The 20,240-nt window shown below is 44.2% G+C and overlaps 1 protein-coding gene across 1 annotated transcript in view; it reads right to left on the bottom strand.

The window, feature by feature from the left end:
• Positions 1-20,240, bottom strand: part of LOC126481822 (protein bric-a-brac 1-like) — a 1,776,705-nt gene that overhangs the window by 1,151,808 nt on the left and 604,657 nt on the right. The window contains exon 8 of the mRNA XM_050105780.1: positions 17,714-17,836. Coding sequence (XP_049961737.1) covers positions 17,714-17,726 — 13 coding nt within the window. The 5' untranslated portion in view covers positions 17,727-17,836. The remainder of the gene's footprint in view (positions 1-17,713; positions 17,837-20,240) is intronic.

Raw genomic sequence — 20,240 nt, 5'->3', positions numbered from 1 at the left:
AGTTTTTACAAAAACAACGATAGAAAAACTTTCTTCATGTCTGTCTACTGTATAGAAAGATATTCGCCTTTAACATGTATGTACCTAAATATGTGTTCTAACCAACTTGGGCAACAATTTTCTTTCACTCTGATACTGCCAACTTAAAAATAGGCTTCTGAAAGGCCGTTGTGACCGAGCGGTTCTAGGCCGCGCTGGTACAGTCGCAGGTTCGAATCTGGCGTCCGCAGCTCGTGGTCGTGCGGTAGCGTTCTCGCTTCCCCCGCCCGGGTTCCATTCCCGGCGGGGTCAGGGATTTTTTCTACCTCGTAATGACTGGGTGTTGTGTGATGTCCTTAGATTCGTTATGTTTAAGTAGTTCTAAGTTCTAGGGGACTGATGACCATAGATGTTAAGTCCCATAGTGCTCAGAGCCATATGAACCATTTTTTGAATCCTGCCTTGAGCATGGTTGTGTGTGATGTCCTTAGGTTAGTTAGGTTTAAGCAGTCGCAGGTTCGAATCCTGCCTTGGGCATGGTTGTGTGTGATGTCCTTAGGTTAGTTAGGTTTAAGTAGTTCTAAGTCTAGGGGACTGATGTTAAGTCCCATAGTGCTTAGAGCCATTTGAACCATCTTTGACAGGACTTAACAGTATCCTGCGCTGCCGAAGAGCGCTGTCCACGACACCTTGGTTATGTGACATAAGACACCAAGAAGAAGTCGTTAAGCGATAAGCCATGTGAACACGGACAATTAGACATTAATTCTATGTTTTTCTCCGTCGAGCAGCCGATTTTATCATGACGGCGAAAGATGCGACGTTCTCGATTGTTTTTCCTGGTTTCATCTACGAAACAGACACAAACATAATGATATACACCGTTCACCTTTAGCTGTTCTTCGGTCCTGTGAAACGACGGTCACGGCATGTCCGGTATAAGAAACATGTTGTTCTCCTCGAAAAGCTTTACACAGGAGCCACTAGTGTTGGAATATTCGAACGATAGACTGTTGTTTATTTTTTCATATGAAGATACTGTCCGTTATGAGATATAAAATTTTCAGTTTATTTGCTATTGGCCAATTTTAGACTTTTTAGTCATTACCAGGCAACACTGAGATTCAAATCAGTCCATCAGCCCACATGTCTCAAGCGTATTTTATATGAATCTTTATATGAAACTTGCAACTAACAGCCGAATCGAAAAACTTCAACAAGCGTTGAAAGCTTCATAAGAATGTAGTTTTCCTGGTGAGTATCAAACAAAAATAATTACAAAGATACTATTACTCTTGTCACATTCACTTCTGGAAAAGTGTTTAGAATCTACAGATCACTAAAAATCTAGCTGTCGAAATGGCGCGCGTCAACACTCAACTCCTGTGACTACATGCCTCGAAATCTGCTAGTTGTCAAAATGGCACACGAGAATTAAAAATTCTTATTCCGTATGTTCGACGATGTTGATGTCATAAACTTGGCTGACAGTTATCAGTAACTACACAATAATTTTATTTCACGAAGGAATCAGATATACCTAACAGTTGTGAAGGCAAAGTGTTTGTTCTTTACTGATATGGAATATACATTTCCATTTGCAACAGGTACTAATGTTTAATTGCTGAAGAAGCGTAACTTGTAAACGAGTAAAGAATAAATACTCACCATTTTCAACTGTTGGGTGTACCCGACTACTTCGTCGAATCAGTATACTGATGCAATTATAGTAGGCCCAGGAAAAGTTGGGCGGCCATGCCAGAGGAGAAGCTCGGTGTTGAGGCAGACAGATATGTCATTGTGGGGCGAGGGGACGTTTGTTTGTCTTTCAATGTTGGCAACTGGTAGGCTTGCGTGCCTCGTGCCGATCAGTTTCTATGATACACTTTTCAACTGGTAGTGACATGGATTCGCGAATGCACCTTATACAGACGGTAACTTTCCGGCGCGGTACATACCTGAAGCAAAGAATATGACATTAAATGAGTAGGAGAAAAATGACGTTCAAAACAGTAAACATTTGTGATCGCTTGTCATATTGCGTAATGCATTTAAATATAAGTACAATGATAGTTTTAAATCACTTTATCATCCGCTGAGACAGACAACACATTTCAACAGGCAGTTACAGTGTCACAACTTTGGAGCCGCTGCAGGTGGCAGCAGTGTGAAAGAGAGAACAGTCGGCATGAAGTATTTCGAATCGTACCTACTTTAACGATCAATACTTTTGAGGCCAGGCGAATTCATCGCGCTCTTAGTATATCTCGTGTATTACCCACTAATTTATGTATCTCCAAATAAATAATTAGATCGATATACTATGCGGCGCGTGGTGCTGCTCGACAGTCAGTACTGGCTCTTGAGCAAAAACGTTTAGCGACAATGCTCTACAGGATCTGATCATCAATGAGAGTTGCAGAATAAAAACAGTCTTGGTTGCAAGTTATTTAATATCAATTTACGCACTAGTGTTTACAAGGCCACTGATAATACTGATATCGGTACTAGGGCTCAGGAGAAAAATAAAGTGAAGGTAAAAGCCATTGCTTCCCATGCTGTCCTTGATGGTCTTTGTGTTTTTGCAGGTGGTATTCTGAATTTTTCCTTTATAAAGGACGAATAATTTAGTCATCGTACTGGATGGCTCACCGAGGCTATTGTTCGCTGTGACAAATGGTTCAAATGGCTCTGAGCACTACGGGACTCAACTGCTGTGGTCGTAAGTCCCCTAGAACTTAGAACCACTTAAACCTAACTAACCTAAGGACATCACACACATCCATGCCCGAGGAAGGATTCGAACCTGCGACCGTAGCGGTCGTGCGGTTCCAGACTGTAGCGCCTTTAACTGCTCGGCCACTCCGGCCGGCTTCGCTGTGACTTCATAACTTATCGTATTTTGAATACGGATATTGGTACACCTTATTTTTATTGTACGATGCGTTTTGTATTGCGGACTCGGGGATGTCGTAAGGTAGATCGAGACGAAGCTATTTGTGTGTGTTGTAGATACGAGGGTGGGTCAAATGAAAACCTTACAAGCCGGCCGTGGTGGCCGAGCGGTTCTAGGCGCTACAGCCTGGTACTGCGCGACCGCTACGGTCGCAGGTTCGAATCCTGCCTCGGGCATGGATGTGTGTGATGTCTTTAGGTTCGTTAGATTTAAGTAGTTCTAAGTTCTAGGGAACTGATGACCTCAGATGTTAAGTCCCATAGTGCTTACATCCATTTGAACCATTTTTTTTTTTTTTAAACCTTACGTTTGTAAAAACGAATCGAAATTTCGCGCCGTTGTCCCGTAAGTTGCTAAGCGTGCTGTAAACAGCGTGCAGAATGGCCTGTGGGTGGCAGCATAGTGCAGATGCATACACAGCGTCGCAGTATCTGTATAAAGATGGCCGCCCCACTTGCGACTTGCACCAGGGAAGAACAGCGTTCTGTTATTCGGTTTTTGCGTAGTGAAGGTGTGAAACCTATTGAAATTCATCGACGAATGAAGGTTCAGTACGGTGATGCATGTTTGTCACAGCAGCAAGTCTACGAATGGAGTAGGAAGTTCGCAAATGGTGTGACTTCAGTGGAAGATGCTCCTCGTCCAGGTCAGGCACAACGAGTCGTGACTCCACAGAACATTGCACCAGTTGAAGCCATAGTGAAGGAAAACCGCCGAGTGATACTGAATGACATTGCAGCATGTTTGCAGATTAGTCATGGGTCAGCACACCACATTGTGCATGATGTGCTCCAGTTTCACAAAGTGTCTGCGAGATGGGTGCCACGGCAGCTGACTTCTGAAATAACAGAACGACGAGTTGATGCTTGTGAAGAACTTCTTCGGCGCTTGAAACGAGAAGGTGATGGATTCCATGCAAGAATCGTTACTGGGGACGAAACCTGGGTTCACTTCCACCAAACGGAAACGAAGAGAGCGAGCAAGGAATGGCGCCATTCCTCATCACCAAAACCAAAGTAGTTTCGAACAGAACCATCAGCAGGGAAGGTTATGTTGACTCTCTTTTGGAGCGAAAAAGGCGTCATTTTGGAGCATTATATGCCTAGTGGGACCACGGTCACCAGTGCATCATACACAGATCTTCTAAAAAATCATCTGCGGCCTGCAATCAAATCAAAGCGACGTGGACTGCTGTCAGCAGGTGTCCTTTTGCAACATGACAATGCAAGGGCCCACACTGCCCGTCCAACAGTTGCATCAATCACAGACCTGCATTTTGAGTGTCTCCCTCATCCACCATGTTCACCAGATTTTGCCTCAAGTGATTTCCATATGTTTGGACCACTCAAAGACGCAATGAGAGGAAAGAAGTTCCGTTCTGATGAAGAGGTACGCCACGCGGTGCATGAATGGTTGCGCGGACTACCAAAAGAATTTTTTTTTTCTAAAGGAATTTATGCACTTTGTAAGCGCTGGAGGACTTGCACTGAGCGTGGGGGAGAGTATGTTGAAAAGTGATACAGCTTTGTACCACTTCTACACAATAAATTATATCTGAATATTATTTAAGGTTTTCATTCGACTCACCCTCGTATATCCAGTTACTGTTACGTCCATTTTCTATTTATATGGCTTATGACGAGTAGGTTTCATATCCAGCTAATTTTCAATCTGGTGATGCCCCATAAGGGCGAAACGTATCGCATTCAAGACTGAAATAATTCGAAACTGGTTGCTATAGCACCCTGCCACAATGGAATGGGATAATTTGCATCAATGAGTGGCTTCAGGTAGCTGTGGCACACCTGAAGAAACTTATGAGCTCTCTTCTTCGCCTAACTGATGGCATTATCAAGGCCACAGGCATTACACGGTTTTGGTATGATGCCCCCTGGGGGTGACCAAATATTTTATTTTTTTTGTTGGCGTACTTCTGTTTTCAAGCAAAAAGCGTAAGAGGGAAGTCAGCAGGAAGTGAGGAGCTAGTCGGATCCTTAAAGGTGGGCACCACGCCCTTGGCTGGGTCGCGGCGCTAACTTACCGTCTGTGCGCTCTGTGGTGACGCCGGAGGGGAGAGGGAGAGAGAGAGAGAGAGAGAGAGAGAGAGAGAGAGAGAGAGAGAGGGAGGGGAGGGGAGGGTGTTAGCGAAAGATAGCAGCGGAGGACGTCGAGGGCAATGCTTTGGGGCCCCTCCCACGGGCAATTAACAGCAGTAGGTGAGGGCGGTTTAAAACATGTTAACTGCCCACTAAAAGGAGCCGGGAACAGCGGGCACGCACGCGAAAACTCCATTGAAACAATCATAAACACGACCGGCGCTCGCCAGAATCAATGGCGGAGGCGTTGCAGGCGAGCCGGCAGCGCGAAAAGATTCTCCGCCGCAGTCACACCACTGCGCAGCACAACTGCCCGTGCGCGTGCTGAGCAGTGTATACCGGAGGGACAGGTCCGCCGCTCACAACTCGCGGCCTTGTGGTCGCCTAACAGGTTCCCAAAATACACCCGAATTATAATTCCCGGCCGCGCGGATAAAGAGCCTTACTCACGCTCTCTAAATAATTTAAACGACGGCGTTATTTTATCAGCCGTGTAATAGCGTAAGATGTCGCTCCGAGAATAGATCTCCAAGGAGGGAAAAAAAATTAAAATAAACATTCGGCGTATAAATACGCCGCAGCGACGGCGCGCCGACATTTTATTTAAAAAAAAAAAAAACGTCGCGTCGCACAGATATTAATCGCGCAGTCCCCATTGTCGAAAGTATTTTAATTTTAAATATCGCTTTACATTTAAATTATTAATGTACGTGTGTGCGTGGCCGGGCGGGGTTATTGTGTTTATCAGGAACTGGCGGGCGGCCGTGGCCGCGACAGGTATTAATGTGGCGACGCGTGTTATGTGGACTGCGTTTAATTATAGCGCAGAATGCACAGTCATCCGGCGATCCCGCGCCACGTCATCGCGCCGCGCAGCGCCCGCCGCCCTGATGCTTTATCTGCTTATTGTGTCGCCGTCGGTCCGAAGTGAAAAAAAAAAGAAAGAAACGAAAATACAAGCAGGCATGCGTGGCGAAGAAACGGTGGCGTGGGAGCACCACGTACAGGTGGAGAGGGGGAGAAGGAACAGAAATTGAGGTCGAAGAAATAAATGGAAATCAATTACTCAATTTCTCTGGCGACGTATGCGTCATAATACATGCGTAATGACATGCCTTTGTCTACCTTCTTCGCTTAGTATGTTTAACAGAACTTGGTTTCAGCTTGAAAATCTATACTTGTTCAGAATGGTACGACATGCAGTAACAAATTTTTAAATACCACTCCAATATTACACTGAGATGACAAAGTCCATGGTATAGCGATAAGCACATATACGGACACCAGCAGTATGGCGTAGACTAGGTACAAAAGGGCAATGCACAAGCGGAACTGTCATATGCACTCAGATGATTCATGTGAAAGGCTTTCAGACGCGATTACGACCGCACAACGGGAACGGCAGATGGAGCTAGATGCTTGGGACATCCCATTTCGGAAATAGGCAATTCAATATTCCGGGATCCACAGTGTCAAGAGTGTGCCAAGAATACCAAACTTCAGTATTACCTCGCACCACGGACAACGCAGTGGGCGAAGAACTTCACTTAACTACCGAGAGCAGGGCGTCTGCATAGGGTTGTTAGTGCTAACAGACAAGCAACCATTCGTGAAATAACCGCAGAAATTAGCGTCGGATGTACGAAGAATGTATCCATTAGGATAGTGCGGCGAAATCTAACGTTAACAGGATATGGAAGGAGACGACCGACGCGAGTGTCATTGCCTACAGCATGTCACTGTCTGCAGCGTCTCTCCCGGGCTCGTGACCATACCGGTTGGACCCTAGGCGACTGAAAACCGTGGCCCGGTCGGATGAGTCCCCACATCAGTTGGTAAGAGCTGATGGTAGGGATTCGAGTGTGGCGCAGATCCCACGAAGCCAAGGACCCACGTTGCCAATGAGGCACTGTGCAAGTTGGTGGTGTCTCCATAATGGTGTGGGCTACGTTTACATGGAATGGAATGGGTCCTCTGGTCCAACTGAACCGATCGTCGACTAGAAATGGTTATTTTAGGCTACTCAGAGGGTGTTTGGAGCCATTCATGGAGTCCAGTTTTTGTGGGGGACAATGTGCCACGACACCGGGCCACAATTGTTCGCGACTGTGTTAAAGAACATTCTGGAGCTTCGAGTGAATGATATGGACACCCAAATCGCCTGATATGAGTCACATCGAACATTTACGTGACGTAATCGAGAGGTCATTCTGCACAAAATCCTGTACCGGTAACATTTTCGGAGGTATCCCAAGACTCTCGTCACCGCAGTGTACTTTTTGTTTGTCTCCAGGTAATGTCCCCAGTTCTGGTGTGCATTGGACTCCTCGCGCCAGGATACCGTAAAGCGCAGGTACAGGCCCCAGCACAAAATGGCGCCGCACAGTGATGACGTGTAAATATGCTGCTCCATTTTGGTTTTTCCATCTTTCTGCGCGCTGCTTTATTGTCCTGGGGGAATGCGAAGAACTTGGTTGTTGTACGTTGTTTGAAAATAAAATGCTCCTCAACAAAAGATCGAAAATAAAATGCTCCACAACAAAAGACATCTGGTATTGTATGTTTTCCTTTAATGGTAAACGTTTACTCATTGGATAGTGCATGAATTCATGCACATTTTGAGATTTAATTGTGCTTGGAACTGCTAGCTTCATATTGCAAGAGTGTAAACAGATTTTGGAAGAAAGAGGGAGGGAGCGACGAAGGGCGCAGTTGGGTTGGACGAATTCAAGCAACTTGCTGAAAAAATCTTTTAGAAACGAACGAACTATAGAATGTGCTGTTATCACATACCCCTTCCGCTCCCCACGAACCATTCCCCATCGTTTTCGTAAATGAGTACCGGCCGGGTGACCAGATTGGGCGATATTTTGCTGCTTGGGACACTAATGATAGAATATTGAGCAATTTTTTTTTAAATGCAACCATTTGAGTAATATTTTAGTTGATCAGCGCGAATTTTGGCCGTCACAAACAAATCCAGGTCTGTTTTTATGCACTCATGTCAATTTAAAGTTATCTGGAATTACATTTACCGCTCCGCTACCTTGCGAAACATTGAAATACTGCAAGCTCATAGTTCTACCAGCCTCCAAACAACGACTCAATTGCTAACATTAAACTGCTATAAATAGGTAATTGGGCTACAAGGTGTACAACTTTGCTTCCGCCGTTTTTCCCCCCAACACTTGAGGCTTTAATGAAACAAATTGGTTTCACATGTATCATGCGAAGTTTTTCCATCACTGGCCACTACTTTCTCCCATCTTTCGGGCAGTGTACGAATCCCGCGTCGAAAAAATTTTTCATCTTTGGAAGCGATCGACGAATCGATCCATTTTGTGACTTCTTCATGAGATCGGAAGTGTAAGTCAGCTAGGCCAAGCGCCATTAATCTAAACAGGTCAGAGGAAGCAATGTCTTGAGAATGCAGCGGATGGGGTAGAACTTCCCATTTTAATGTTTCCAAGTACGTTTTGACCTCTTTTGCAACGTGGGGTCGAGCGTTGTCGTGCTGCAAAATCACTTTATCCTGCCTCTCGCTGTATTGCGGCCGTTTAACTTTTAACGCTCTGCTCAAACGCATTAATTGCGTTCGATAATGAGCACTTGTGATTGTTTCACTTGGTTTTAACACCCCGTAGTACACGACGCCGAGCTGGTCCCGCCAAATGCAGAGCATGATCTTGGAGCCGTGAATATTCGGTTTGGCCGTCGACGTGGAAGCATGGCCGGGATCTCCCCATGATTTTTTGCGTTTAGGGTTATCTTAATGATCCCATTTTTCGTCCCCGGTCACAATGGGATGCAGAAATCCCTTCCGTTTTTGCCTCTGAAGCAACTGTTCAGAAACTCACAAACGCTGTTCAACCTCTCTTGGTTTCAGCTCACACGGGACCCAAGTTCCTTCTTTCTGAATCTTGCCCAGAGCTTGAGACGTTTTGAAATGGCTTGCTGTATCACCCTCACTAATCAATTCTTCTTGATTTGACGCGAGTCTTCACTCAGCAATGTCTCCAATTCTGCATCTTCGAAAACATTCTCTCTTCCACCACTACGCCGGTCTACGACGTTAAAATCACCGTTCTTGAAGCGTTGAAAACACGCACGACACGTTCTTTCGCTAATAGCGTCCTTACCAAACGTACTAGAGAGCATTCGACGAGACTCAGCCGCTGTTTTCTTCATATTGAAACAAAACATTAACACTTCCCGCAAATGACGAGAATTAGGATCGTAAAGCCGGCCAGGGTGGCCGAGCGGTTCCAGGCGCTACAGTCTGGAACCGCGCGACCGCTACGGTCGCAGGTTCGAATCCTGCCTCGGGCATGGATGTGTGTGATGTCTTTAGGTTAGTTAGGTTTAAGTAGTTCTTAGTTCTAGGGGACTGATGACCTCAGATGTTAAGTCCCATAGTGCTCAGAGCCATTTGTTTTAGGATCGTAAACTGACATTTTTAATCATGAACAACTTTATGATGCAGACACAAATCGACTAATGTTTGAATGAGGTTATGTTGACCGAGGTCCAAGCTAATTGCCTGACGTCTGTTATTTGTTTCTTTCGACCGCGACTTACGGTTGTCGCCACCTATCGGCAAACGGCAGCAGCGAAGTTGTACACCTTTTACTATAGTAGCGCGTACATATTTTTGAGTTACCATAACGCTTGAAGACGTATTATCAAAATCTGTTTTCCTCGTCTTTCTTGTTACAAACTTATCCTCAATTAGAAACTATCACAACAGCACACATCACAAAAACAATAAACGGTAGCACTTGCGGTAAAGTCAACTCCAAGTAAGAACTGAACTGATTAACAAAACACCAACCGATCTCAAGCAAGGCCAACACTCGGTCTTGGGTAAAGTAGGGATGGGCGATAGCCGACATTGCTATGGATGTACAGATTGTTTAAATCTATCGTTGGCCTTGCTGACTATCGGAACGACGTATCCCTTTTTCGTTACATCACTGAAAATAAAAATATCTTTCAATACCACTATACGGCAACTCGATCGTGTGTAATTTCATATACGTGATACGAGGGTTCCGGACCCCCTGGACTCCCCCCCTCTGGCTATGTCGTTGGAAATAGTTGCTGTTTTAGCGGTGGTGTTAGTGGCGGTATTGGAAGTGGTGGTGGTGGTGGTGGTGGTGGTGGTGGTGCTAGTAGCAGTAGTAGTAGTAGTAGTTCGTTGTTGTCGTCGTCGTCGTGAATACGTACGAGCGCGCGCGCACGCACACGCACGCAAATTCTCTCTCTCTCTCTCTCTCTCTCTGTCTCTGTCTCTGTCTCTCTCTCTCTCTCTCTCTCTCTCTCTCTCTCTCTGTATTTCTTCCACTACTAAACTATTGCCTGGTACTTCAGGATATGCCCTGTCAGCATATCCCTTGTTTTTGTCAAGCTGTGTCATGAAGAATCTTACTTCCTTGCGCCTATTGAGCAACTATTTGATTTATCCATTTAATCTTCTGCATTCTTCTTTCGCACCAGAATTCAATGTTTCTATATTTTCTTGCCTCTATTGTTTACTGTTCATGTTCCGCTTTCATATGAGGCCATACTCCAGACAAATACTTTCGGGAAAGAATTCTTAAAAGTTTACATTTTTATTAGTTTTCATACCTATCTCCATTTTGGGAAAGCGTTTCTTGCTACACTTACGACGTCAGTAAAAGTAAATAAGCAGTATGGCGAGCGCAAGGGTACGTAAAGGTGTCGTCCACATGTTTACAATGAAACACACTGGATTCACAACGCACTTGAACGATAAATAAAGGAAGATTAGGGTTTAACGACAACGGTGTCATTACAGACGAAGCATAAACTCGGATTGCGAAGGAATTCGCCGTGTCCTTTCAAAGGAACAACCCCGGCATTTGCATTTAGCGAAATCACAGATATTTCTTTTGTTATAAATGCAGTCGTCTGGAACCGCAAGACCGCTACGGTCGCAGGTTCGAATCCTGCCTCGGGCATGGATGTTTGTGATGTCCTTAGGTTAGTTAGGTTTAACTAGTTCTAAGTTCTAGGGGACTAATAACCTCAGCAGTTGAGTCCCATAGTGCTCAGAGCCATTTGAACCATTTTTATAAATGCAGTCATGGATCACAAACATTTATTAAGCAGGTAACTGATTTCGGTCAGCTATGACCATTTTCAGATCTGAGAGTGTCCAGTACAGTACATAATTCGTGTCACTGCGTATATACATAAATGGTTAAGTCACAGTCAACAATACAAGCTTCGTAACAGAATCTAAAAGTTTTTCTGATTGTCATAGACACTACACATACCTTACGTCGTTAAAGTATTAAGACATCTGCTGCAATAGGGTCAATGGCACTCAGAAAAGTTTTTAGATTTTGTGACGAAGCTTATATGACTGATTAATGTGAGTGTGCCATCTATATACGCAAAGACACGAACGCACCGGAATCACCCAGGTCTGAAGATGGTCACAGCTGACAGAAATTAAATGCCTAGTTAATTAATTTTTATGAACCATCCCTGGATTTGCCTTATTGGCAATACGTCGCATCTCGTAAATCACGGATGGCCTAAATCGGAATGGCCTATTGAATGCGAAACCACAGTCTTACTTATTGAGCCGTCTCGTTTTCTTTTAGTGTACTCATTAAAGTACAAGTTCTTTGTAGCTCTTCTTCATCGGCCCAGTTATATCTTTTAGTGGGAAGTTTTCAGTTGCAATGGAATTTACCGTTATGCAAAGTAAAGTTTTTCACAGAGCAGTTCGTGATTGTATGATTTTAACTGCCGCCACCGCTCTTACAAGTGTTCTACTCCTTTTTTTCCTTGTGCTTTTGTCCGGCCTCGGTGCAGGGTCGTCATGGATAGCGGATTTTGCACTGTTAATCTATGATGTGGCCAGATGTCCTTCCTGTCGCAGCCCCGTAACCCCCCCCCCCCCCCCCCCCCCCCCCCCCGAGGCGGAATACGAGTACTCCAACTGTCTGCGTGTCGTGTTATTCATGTGAAAGTAGGCGAAAGTTTTCAACATGTTTGCGAATCGTGTAACTCAGGCGGGACTTGGGCGTCGTGGGATGTAGGAACCCGCCTAAAAACCACATCCACGGTGGCTGTTAAACGGACTCTCGTCATTAATGTTCCGGTACGTCGGCCTGGAACACTGCAGCAGAGAGGGCTGCGAGACGACGTCAGCCAGTACTACGCTGACCAGGACGACACCACGAGTGGAGCGGTCCCTATACGCAGAGAATATAAGCGCCGCTCTGCCTAGCCGCGGCCGCACTAGAAGAGCCGTCATCCAAGCGTTTTAGCCGTGAGTTATGAACTGTTGTGTTTTGCTTGCATTGAAATTTTATATACCAAAGGAGACCGATTATTTGCATGTCGCCAACTGCTTGCGACACCTCTTTGTGAAGACCCCAAGGTAAGTGTTGTGAATTTAACTTACTGTAATACAGTCCATTAAAAAGATTTGCTTGAATTGTTATCTAGCTATCAGAGAAAACAGCTTCCTAGGCACCCTGCAATAGAGGAGTGGACAGGAAACGACAGTTAATCCGCGGGAGGGACACGATCCGTGGTCGGCGCACCTCCCCGCCCCGGAAGAGGCGCTTTAACACGCGCGGCTATCCGGTTGATTCTTTCAGACATCCTACTGCAGCATTTACACCGGACAGCAAGCGACGGAAGAAACGGAGGCAGAGCCGTTACATTTCATATACGATACTCCAGCAGAGCGTGCATTTTGTGTAAGCCTTGCGGAACTCCAAGAAACAGCTGCTCGCTGTTATTCAATCCCATCAGATTAGGAGTTATACGCCGCTGCTTCCGCCGGTGTCTTCGAGGCGAGGCCCAGTGCGCAAGCAGGCTGTGGTGCGACTCGTTTCTAAGCGCGTAATCGCTTTACACGGAATATTTAGTTACCTGAAAATTCTGTAGACTCTTAGCCAACTTCAGCGAAAAAAAGGCCCGTGGATCTCGCAGAGCTTCAATTCGTTCCGCTAGAGGCCTGCGGTAGCAGTCCTCCATTACTGTTGAGATTGTGACCCTACCACGCCCACGAGAGATCGGCCTCAAAAACACTAAAACCATTTCGACTAAAACATACATTGTCTTCAAATTAATGTGAAATTACAGCATTCTGGTCAACATAACACTCTTGGTCAATGATTCTGTTAATAGATGGTCTTAAAATCCTCAGGAGAAGCCTGTCTTACTACATGCCGGATTATGAACATATTTATTCTCGAAATTTGCTAACTGAAAAGAATTCACCTATTAGCTTAGGCAGAAATTCGCGACGACAAGATCAGTTTTCGTTTAAAAAAGGTCATGTTATAAAAATTATAAGCTGTTTCCTACGGAAAAGTCGGCGTCCTTACTAAAGAGTCTGTTTCATGCAATACATTTAATGTTAATAGAATCTCTAACGTCTTGACATTCAAAATTTACATACATTCCTACTTACAGAATATAACCGAAAACCATTCCTGCTTTTGATGCAGATGTGAGTTTAGTAAATCCAATATGAACTAAAATATTTTAGAATTTTGCAGTGAAAAGGAAATTTCCTTCTAGACTACTTGGAATACTGTTCTGTGAACACTGCCCGACGTATGAACTAGCTTTATCTCTATGGATTTATTATTGTTAGACGTATTACACGGCTCTAACTGAAGTCAGTCATTTACTAGCACTAGTTCAGTAATTAAAGGTTATTTATGTTTCATGTCAATTTAACGTCATATTAAGGACAAGAGCGAAAGAATGGATGCAGCTAACAATAGTTCCTTCCCTTCCCTTCCCTTCCCCCCTTCCACATTACATATACAGGTATTGGATACTGTTTTACATGTCAGTCCTTCACACATGGAATAGGTCTATTCTAGTTATTTAGGAGCCATCTCAGTTAACAGATGATCATTTGGCTAATTAATAGGAAAACCAAAGGGAATTTTGAGGAATTTCTGCCTCTCTCTCTCTCTCTCTCTCTCTCTCTCTCTCTCTCTCTCTCTCTCTCACACACACACACACACACACACACACACACACACACACACACACACACAGATTGAAAGGTCTCTGTTGGATTCCTTTCATGTTTATTTCTTAAAACTGTTGTCATTTACGGCATACATTCCACTTCTAAATTTACTGTGGTGTTTCTGACTATCTGGGAGGAGACTGAGCAGTGGAACGTGTTACTTTTACACATAATCAAGAACGATCTGTCACACCACTACACTTTAAAACACAGTTTATATGTAATTCATGTCACACAGTCTCATATGGAACCTACATCTGCTTTCTTTTATATACTGTTTATGATAAGATACTGTCATCCCCCTTCCCTTCTGTGTGAAAGGATGAATGAGCAAATGTATTTCTAGTTGCATGCTTGATGGTAGCAGAGAAGCCCTGTCTGCTAGAGAACAGTAGGACTAACGTCGGAACAGGTAGCTACGCTTTCTAAAAGCAAAGAGGTTTCTATTCTTAGTATGGTCCTGTCCGTCCCTTGTCATGTTGGTATAGGAAGCTGCCTCTCTGGTCACTACCGTTTGTATCTGTGAGGCACTCCTCAGGAGGGACCCACGGCAGTCGGTCCGCGGCGTGATCTGAAGTGGTAAGATCTCCAGCTAAGCGCGTCTCTGCTAAGTCCGTAGGACAATGGATTTCTTAAGTTCAGCCTAACTGAAAATTTAATCACCGTTATTTCAGGTTTAGATCTAAAATATCTAATGTTATCTTAAATTGCAGTGCAGTGTAATTCGAGTGTGAAGTTCAGAATATCTTCCAGTAGTTGTTTTGTCACTACTTTGTGAGTAAAGTTGAACCACGTGTGGATGATCCGTAACTCTAACTAAGATCATCAATCTCAAATGCGAATGTACGTGAGATTATAAAGTCTCGTCTTGACAATATTTTTCAATATAGCAACTTTTCTTTATCTTCAACCCACGTGGGGTGTACTTTGTGGGACCAGTACCACGTGCTTATACAATTGTTTGACCCATCAGGTTAATAGTAAGACGACAGTAACCAGTTCGAGGTTTTTCTTTTGTAATTTGTGTTTCGATGTAATTTATTTTAATTATCAAAATTATTGTGGAGTTAGGCCTACACTCTTTGTGTAAACCAAGTTGACTACGTGAAGCATGTAGTGTAATCATAAAAATAGCCCTCAGCTTTTCTTTTCGGGAAGATTTCACAGAGAGTTACTATGAATTTAGTATACCAGTGTGTGGAAATTTCATGACGGACAGGATTGCGCTACGAACGTAACTTCTTTGGGTGAAAATTGAATCGGTTGGTTGTGGTTAATTTCCTCTTGCATATGTTTCAACATTCTTCGTGTGTTATTTTACAAATGCAGTATTGTATGCAGTCTCCCAATCTTCGCTCCGTATTTGATGTGTTCCGTACGATTACAAACTCACGTTTTCATGATCCTAAATAAGGCACCAGTCTAGTTATGAATCAAGTTTAATATGCTGAAATTTTAACTGAACAATGATCAATGTTAAAATAAATTTCCAAATATAAACTGATTTATTTCTTATCATTTAAATTGTCTTTTTACATATATATCACCGGTTATCGTAAGATGACTACTAAAAGATTATAATTAATGTTAGTCTGGTTGGGAATTTGGTAAGCTAGGCTGGATACCTGGTGAAACAGTTGCTCAGTAATGCAAAGTTAACTTCTCCAGATAGCTCACAGCTTTTAACCAGCTTTTATTGTCTTGAATATCGGCACCGCTTTCAGAACAAATTAATTCATCAACATTGCAACATAACACACGCGGCGGTGTGCCAGACTCAGTAACAGAATATCTATGTACCTGCAATATGTTAGCCGGCCGCGGTGGTCTAACGGTTCTAGGCGCTCAATCCGGAACCGCGCGACTGCTACGGTCGCAGGTTCGAATCCCGCCTCGCGCATGGATGTGTGCGATGTTCTTAGGTTAGTTAGGTTTAAGTAGTTCTAAGTTCCAGGGGACTGATGACCACAGATGTTAAGTCCCATAGTGCTCAGAGCAATTTTTTTTTTTTTTTTTTTCAATATGTTAGGAAGGTTTAAAAGATCTGTATGTGATATTTTTTCATGCTGGGGAAACAGTAGCAAAGTGTCTGAAAGGTAAAAAACAATATTCTATCCACACAGAACAAGCCGCAACATATGTAGCGTTTTTCAACTGAATCCAAGACCTTTCTTCCTCTCTGAGCATTCATCAACCAGTATTTAAAAATTCCTAGTTGTCAAAAATACCCAGAGGCCTTCCGTCTTGTAAGACAAATTTCGAGCTGGTAATGGCATTACACATTTTTCAAACAGCTACAGCCTTTGGACCGAACTCAGCTCAATGGCATTTGTTTGAAGGCGACAGAGTATTATAGAACGACTCGTATGGTACAGTAGATGAAAAGTAGAGGAAAAGTGTGTACAAGCACAGTGAAGCAAGCCTGTTAGGCGTGTGCAGTTGGAAGACGACACTTGCCCAAAACGGGGGTCCCCGTTCCAAGTGCAGAACCACATTCAATTCAGAGCCCTATATACAGGTTATACCTCCTAATTTTTAAACCGGATTTTTACGTCCCCTTTCCCATAGAGCGATAGCAGATTAGTCTAGTGCGATATTTCTTTTATCGATATGTATTGACAGGGCCAGTAAAATTTGAGGGACAAAAAGTATTCCAACGGTGACTGAACAGCGCTGCATGCTTGCATGCATGGTTCAAATGGCTCTGAGCACTATGGGACTTAACATCTGAGATCATCAGTCCCCTAGAACTTAGAACTACTTAAACCTAACTAACCTAAGGACATCACACACATCCATGCCCGATACAGGATTCGAACCTGCGACCGTAGCGGTCGCGCGGTTCCAGACTGAAGCGCCTAGAGCCGCTCGGCCACACGATGCTTGGAGGTAGCAGTCAGTCGGGGTCATGGCGGTGCTGTCACTGCTGGAGTACTGGTTGTTCTTAGAGTTTTACTGTCCCTGTTAGCACACACTGGTGAAACGATTATCGCCTCTAACTATCTGGGACCGCTCATCGAATGGGCACGGAAAATTTCGCTTTAAAAATAATATTCTTTGTGCCGGGAAACACTGCGCGTTGCGTGAAAGAAGTGATGAACACTATTTCCCTGGGATGACTCCAGCTATACAGTGTAAATGGAAATTACAAATCTCTGCTGAAATGCCAAAGAAAATGCGCCTGACGATTCTTAGGAGAGATATATGGTGATTCAACAGTCTTGGCCCATAGGACAACGTCGCATTCAGTGGTATGACTGTAACGATCATTCGAAGCAAAAAACACAAGTAAACAATGGCTCTAAACAGCATACCTTAATCACTACGAGCACTTGATCATCTTCGCTGCTTCGAAACAGGTCGCTTCTACTGAACAGGTGTTCACAGCTTTGAAGGTTTGCATTTTAGAGCCTATGTTTACTATTATTTTGCTTCTAATGACAGTTCCTCTCATATCCCCGGATACGACTTTGTCCTAGAAGCAAGACTAATGAATCCGCAGAGTAGACTTTGTGCTACGCGACAGGATATTTTAATCACTCAGCGCGACAGCGCTCGTGTGTGTGTGTGTGTGTGTGTGTGTGTGTGTGTGTGTGTGTGTGTGCGCGCGCAACAGAAAAGCTGAAGCTGCTAGCGCGCACTCACCAGAGGACGGCATCCGTTGTCGGGAGGGGTCGTCGTGAGGGCGTGCTGGAGTCGGAAGATGGAGCCTGGAGGCGGACACCGCAGCTGGATGTGGAGGCGGAGGTGCCGGCTCGTGCGCTCGTGCTGCGGACACACCAGCCCCAGTTACCATTGCCGGTTCACGGCTTCGTTCCATTTAATTAATTTTCAATAATGAGGAAGAGATATTTATCTTCCAAGGCCTGTTTTTACCAAGCAAAGCAAAGTTATTGGTTAGGTTAGTTCGCGAGAGAAATCGCTAATGCAACTTCCTCGGCGGAAAATTATAATTTAATAGAAGGAGTGCCGCGCGACGGGAAGACGAGCTGTGGGGGTGGCGGCACAAGAATGATAGTGGGGCAGGGGAGGAGTCGGGTAGGGGAAGGGGTGGGGGTTGGGGCGCGGAGACGGCGCACGGTTGGGGTACCAAAAAGAGGAATTATTTAATTTCGTTTGGTTTCTATTATGGTAATGGAATCAGGATTGGCGTGGGCGGGGGACCGGAAGCGCAGCACGGGTTCTAGGTGGGTGGGGCCAATTATTATAAATGGGCGAGCGTGCCGGCTGGCGGCCACGGACCGCACCAACCGCCGACACTCCCACCGCCACCACCGCCACCACCACCACCACCACCACCACCACCACCACCACCAGCGCTCGCTGCCCCAGATCCCTGTCCAGCGCTGCTCTGTCCTACAGGCGCTGCAAACCGCTCAAACACTAGCAAATTTCTTCTACGTCGATGGCCTAACCATTTTTATGTGAGAAAATGAAACGCCTACAGCCATCCTTATGATTTTATTTATTTTTAAGTTACCAGTTTCGGCGCTTCAATGCGAAATCTTCAGACTGTAGTAATGGTGGTTATTTGAATTGCCCCTTCTGGTATTCATTGTTTTTATGTTGTTCTGTAGATAGTCTGCGTAACCAGTTATGATGACCACTGACGCAGTATATACAGGGATCGTGTCAACCCCTTTAGCATCAACTACAGCCCGAAGATAACGCACTGAAGCGCCGAATCTGGTAGCTACAAAATAAATAAAAGCATAAGGACGTCTGTAGGCGTATCACTTTCTAACAATAGTAAACGACATTCGTCCCCGAGACCTCCTGTCAAAAGGATGGACATACAAAAACCATTTTTATGCGTCACACCTTTCCTTTCCGAGATTTTTTGTGGATTTTACGTTTTACATTCGAATTTAGTCTCTATTCCCCTGTGTAGACTGAGTTCTCTTTCCTGCTGTTACATTCTCCTAGTTTCTCTTCAGCTCCTCCCAGAAGACTACCTTGCTCCCCGCCTTTTTACTAAATCAAAGATCGACTGCTCCTTATTTCTAAATCAAAGATCGATTGCAACCACTCTAATGACACCTGATTGACTTCTCCAGATGGTAGGGCCTTTTCAGGGATGCATATTGCAATCGGTAAAGACGGAACCCTAATAGGATCACTATCTTGTCCGTCCGTACGTCCGTCCTTCTATCTGCCTGTCTATCTATCTATCTATCTGTCTCTCAGACTCAAAACACTTTCTCTAGGGAAAGGATTGAGGCATAAAGTCGAAATTTGCCACTTACTAAGGTCTACAGTACGTCCGTGGTGTAAAAAAAATTGAAGCTTTTAAGTCAATGCTACCGAAGGATACGGCCATTTATGTCACATATTTTGATATAAGCAAACTCAATCATCAAACCTATCTTCTCATTGACAGACAATTACGAAATTTGGCAAGAAGTAAGATTTCACAGTACTGCCAAAGGGAAAATCAGAAAATTGTTAATTTGCAATAATATCACACGAAAAAATATTTGTCTCGTGTTACGAGACTGTTGTTGACTGATGTGAAATTTACCGAACTATCAGTTTAATAAGGCACAGCTGCAAAATACTAAACCGAATTCTTTACAGACAAATGGAAAAATTTGTAGAAGCCGACCTCGGAGAAGATCAGTTTGGATTCCGTAGAAATGTTGGAACACATGAGGCAATACTGACCCTACGACTTATCTTAAAAAATAGATTAAGGAAAGGCAAACCTACGTTTCTAGCATTTGTAGACTTGGTGAAAGCTTTTGACAATGCTGACTGGAATATTCTCTTTCAAATTCTGAAGGTGTCAGGGGTAAAATACAGGGAGCGAAAGGCTATTTACAATTTGTACAGAAACCAGATGGCAGTTATAAGAGTCGAGGGACATGAAAGGGAAGCAGTGGTTGGGAAGGGAGTGAGACAAGGTTGTAGCCTATCTCCGATGCTATTCAATCTGTATACTGAGCAAGCAGTAAAGGAAACAAAAGAAAAATTCGGAGTAGGTATTAAAATCCATGGAGAAGAAATAAAAACTTTGAGGTTCGCCGATGACATTGTAATTCTGTCACAGACAGCAAAGGATTTGGAAGAGCTGTTGAACGGAATGGACAGTGTCTTGAAAGGAGGATATAAGATGAACATCAACAAAAGCAAAACGAAGATAATGGAATGCAGTCGAATTAAACCGGGTAAT

The sequence above is a fragment of the Schistocerca serialis genome, chromosome 5 (assembly GCF_023864345.2).
Source record: "Schistocerca serialis cubense isolate TAMUIC-IGC-003099 chromosome 5, iqSchSeri2.2, whole genome shotgun sequence".
Taxonomy (NCBI): domain Eukaryota; kingdom Metazoa; phylum Arthropoda; class Insecta; order Orthoptera; family Acrididae; genus Schistocerca; species Schistocerca serialis.
This window is presented reverse-complemented; position numbering and strand designations above follow the sequence as displayed.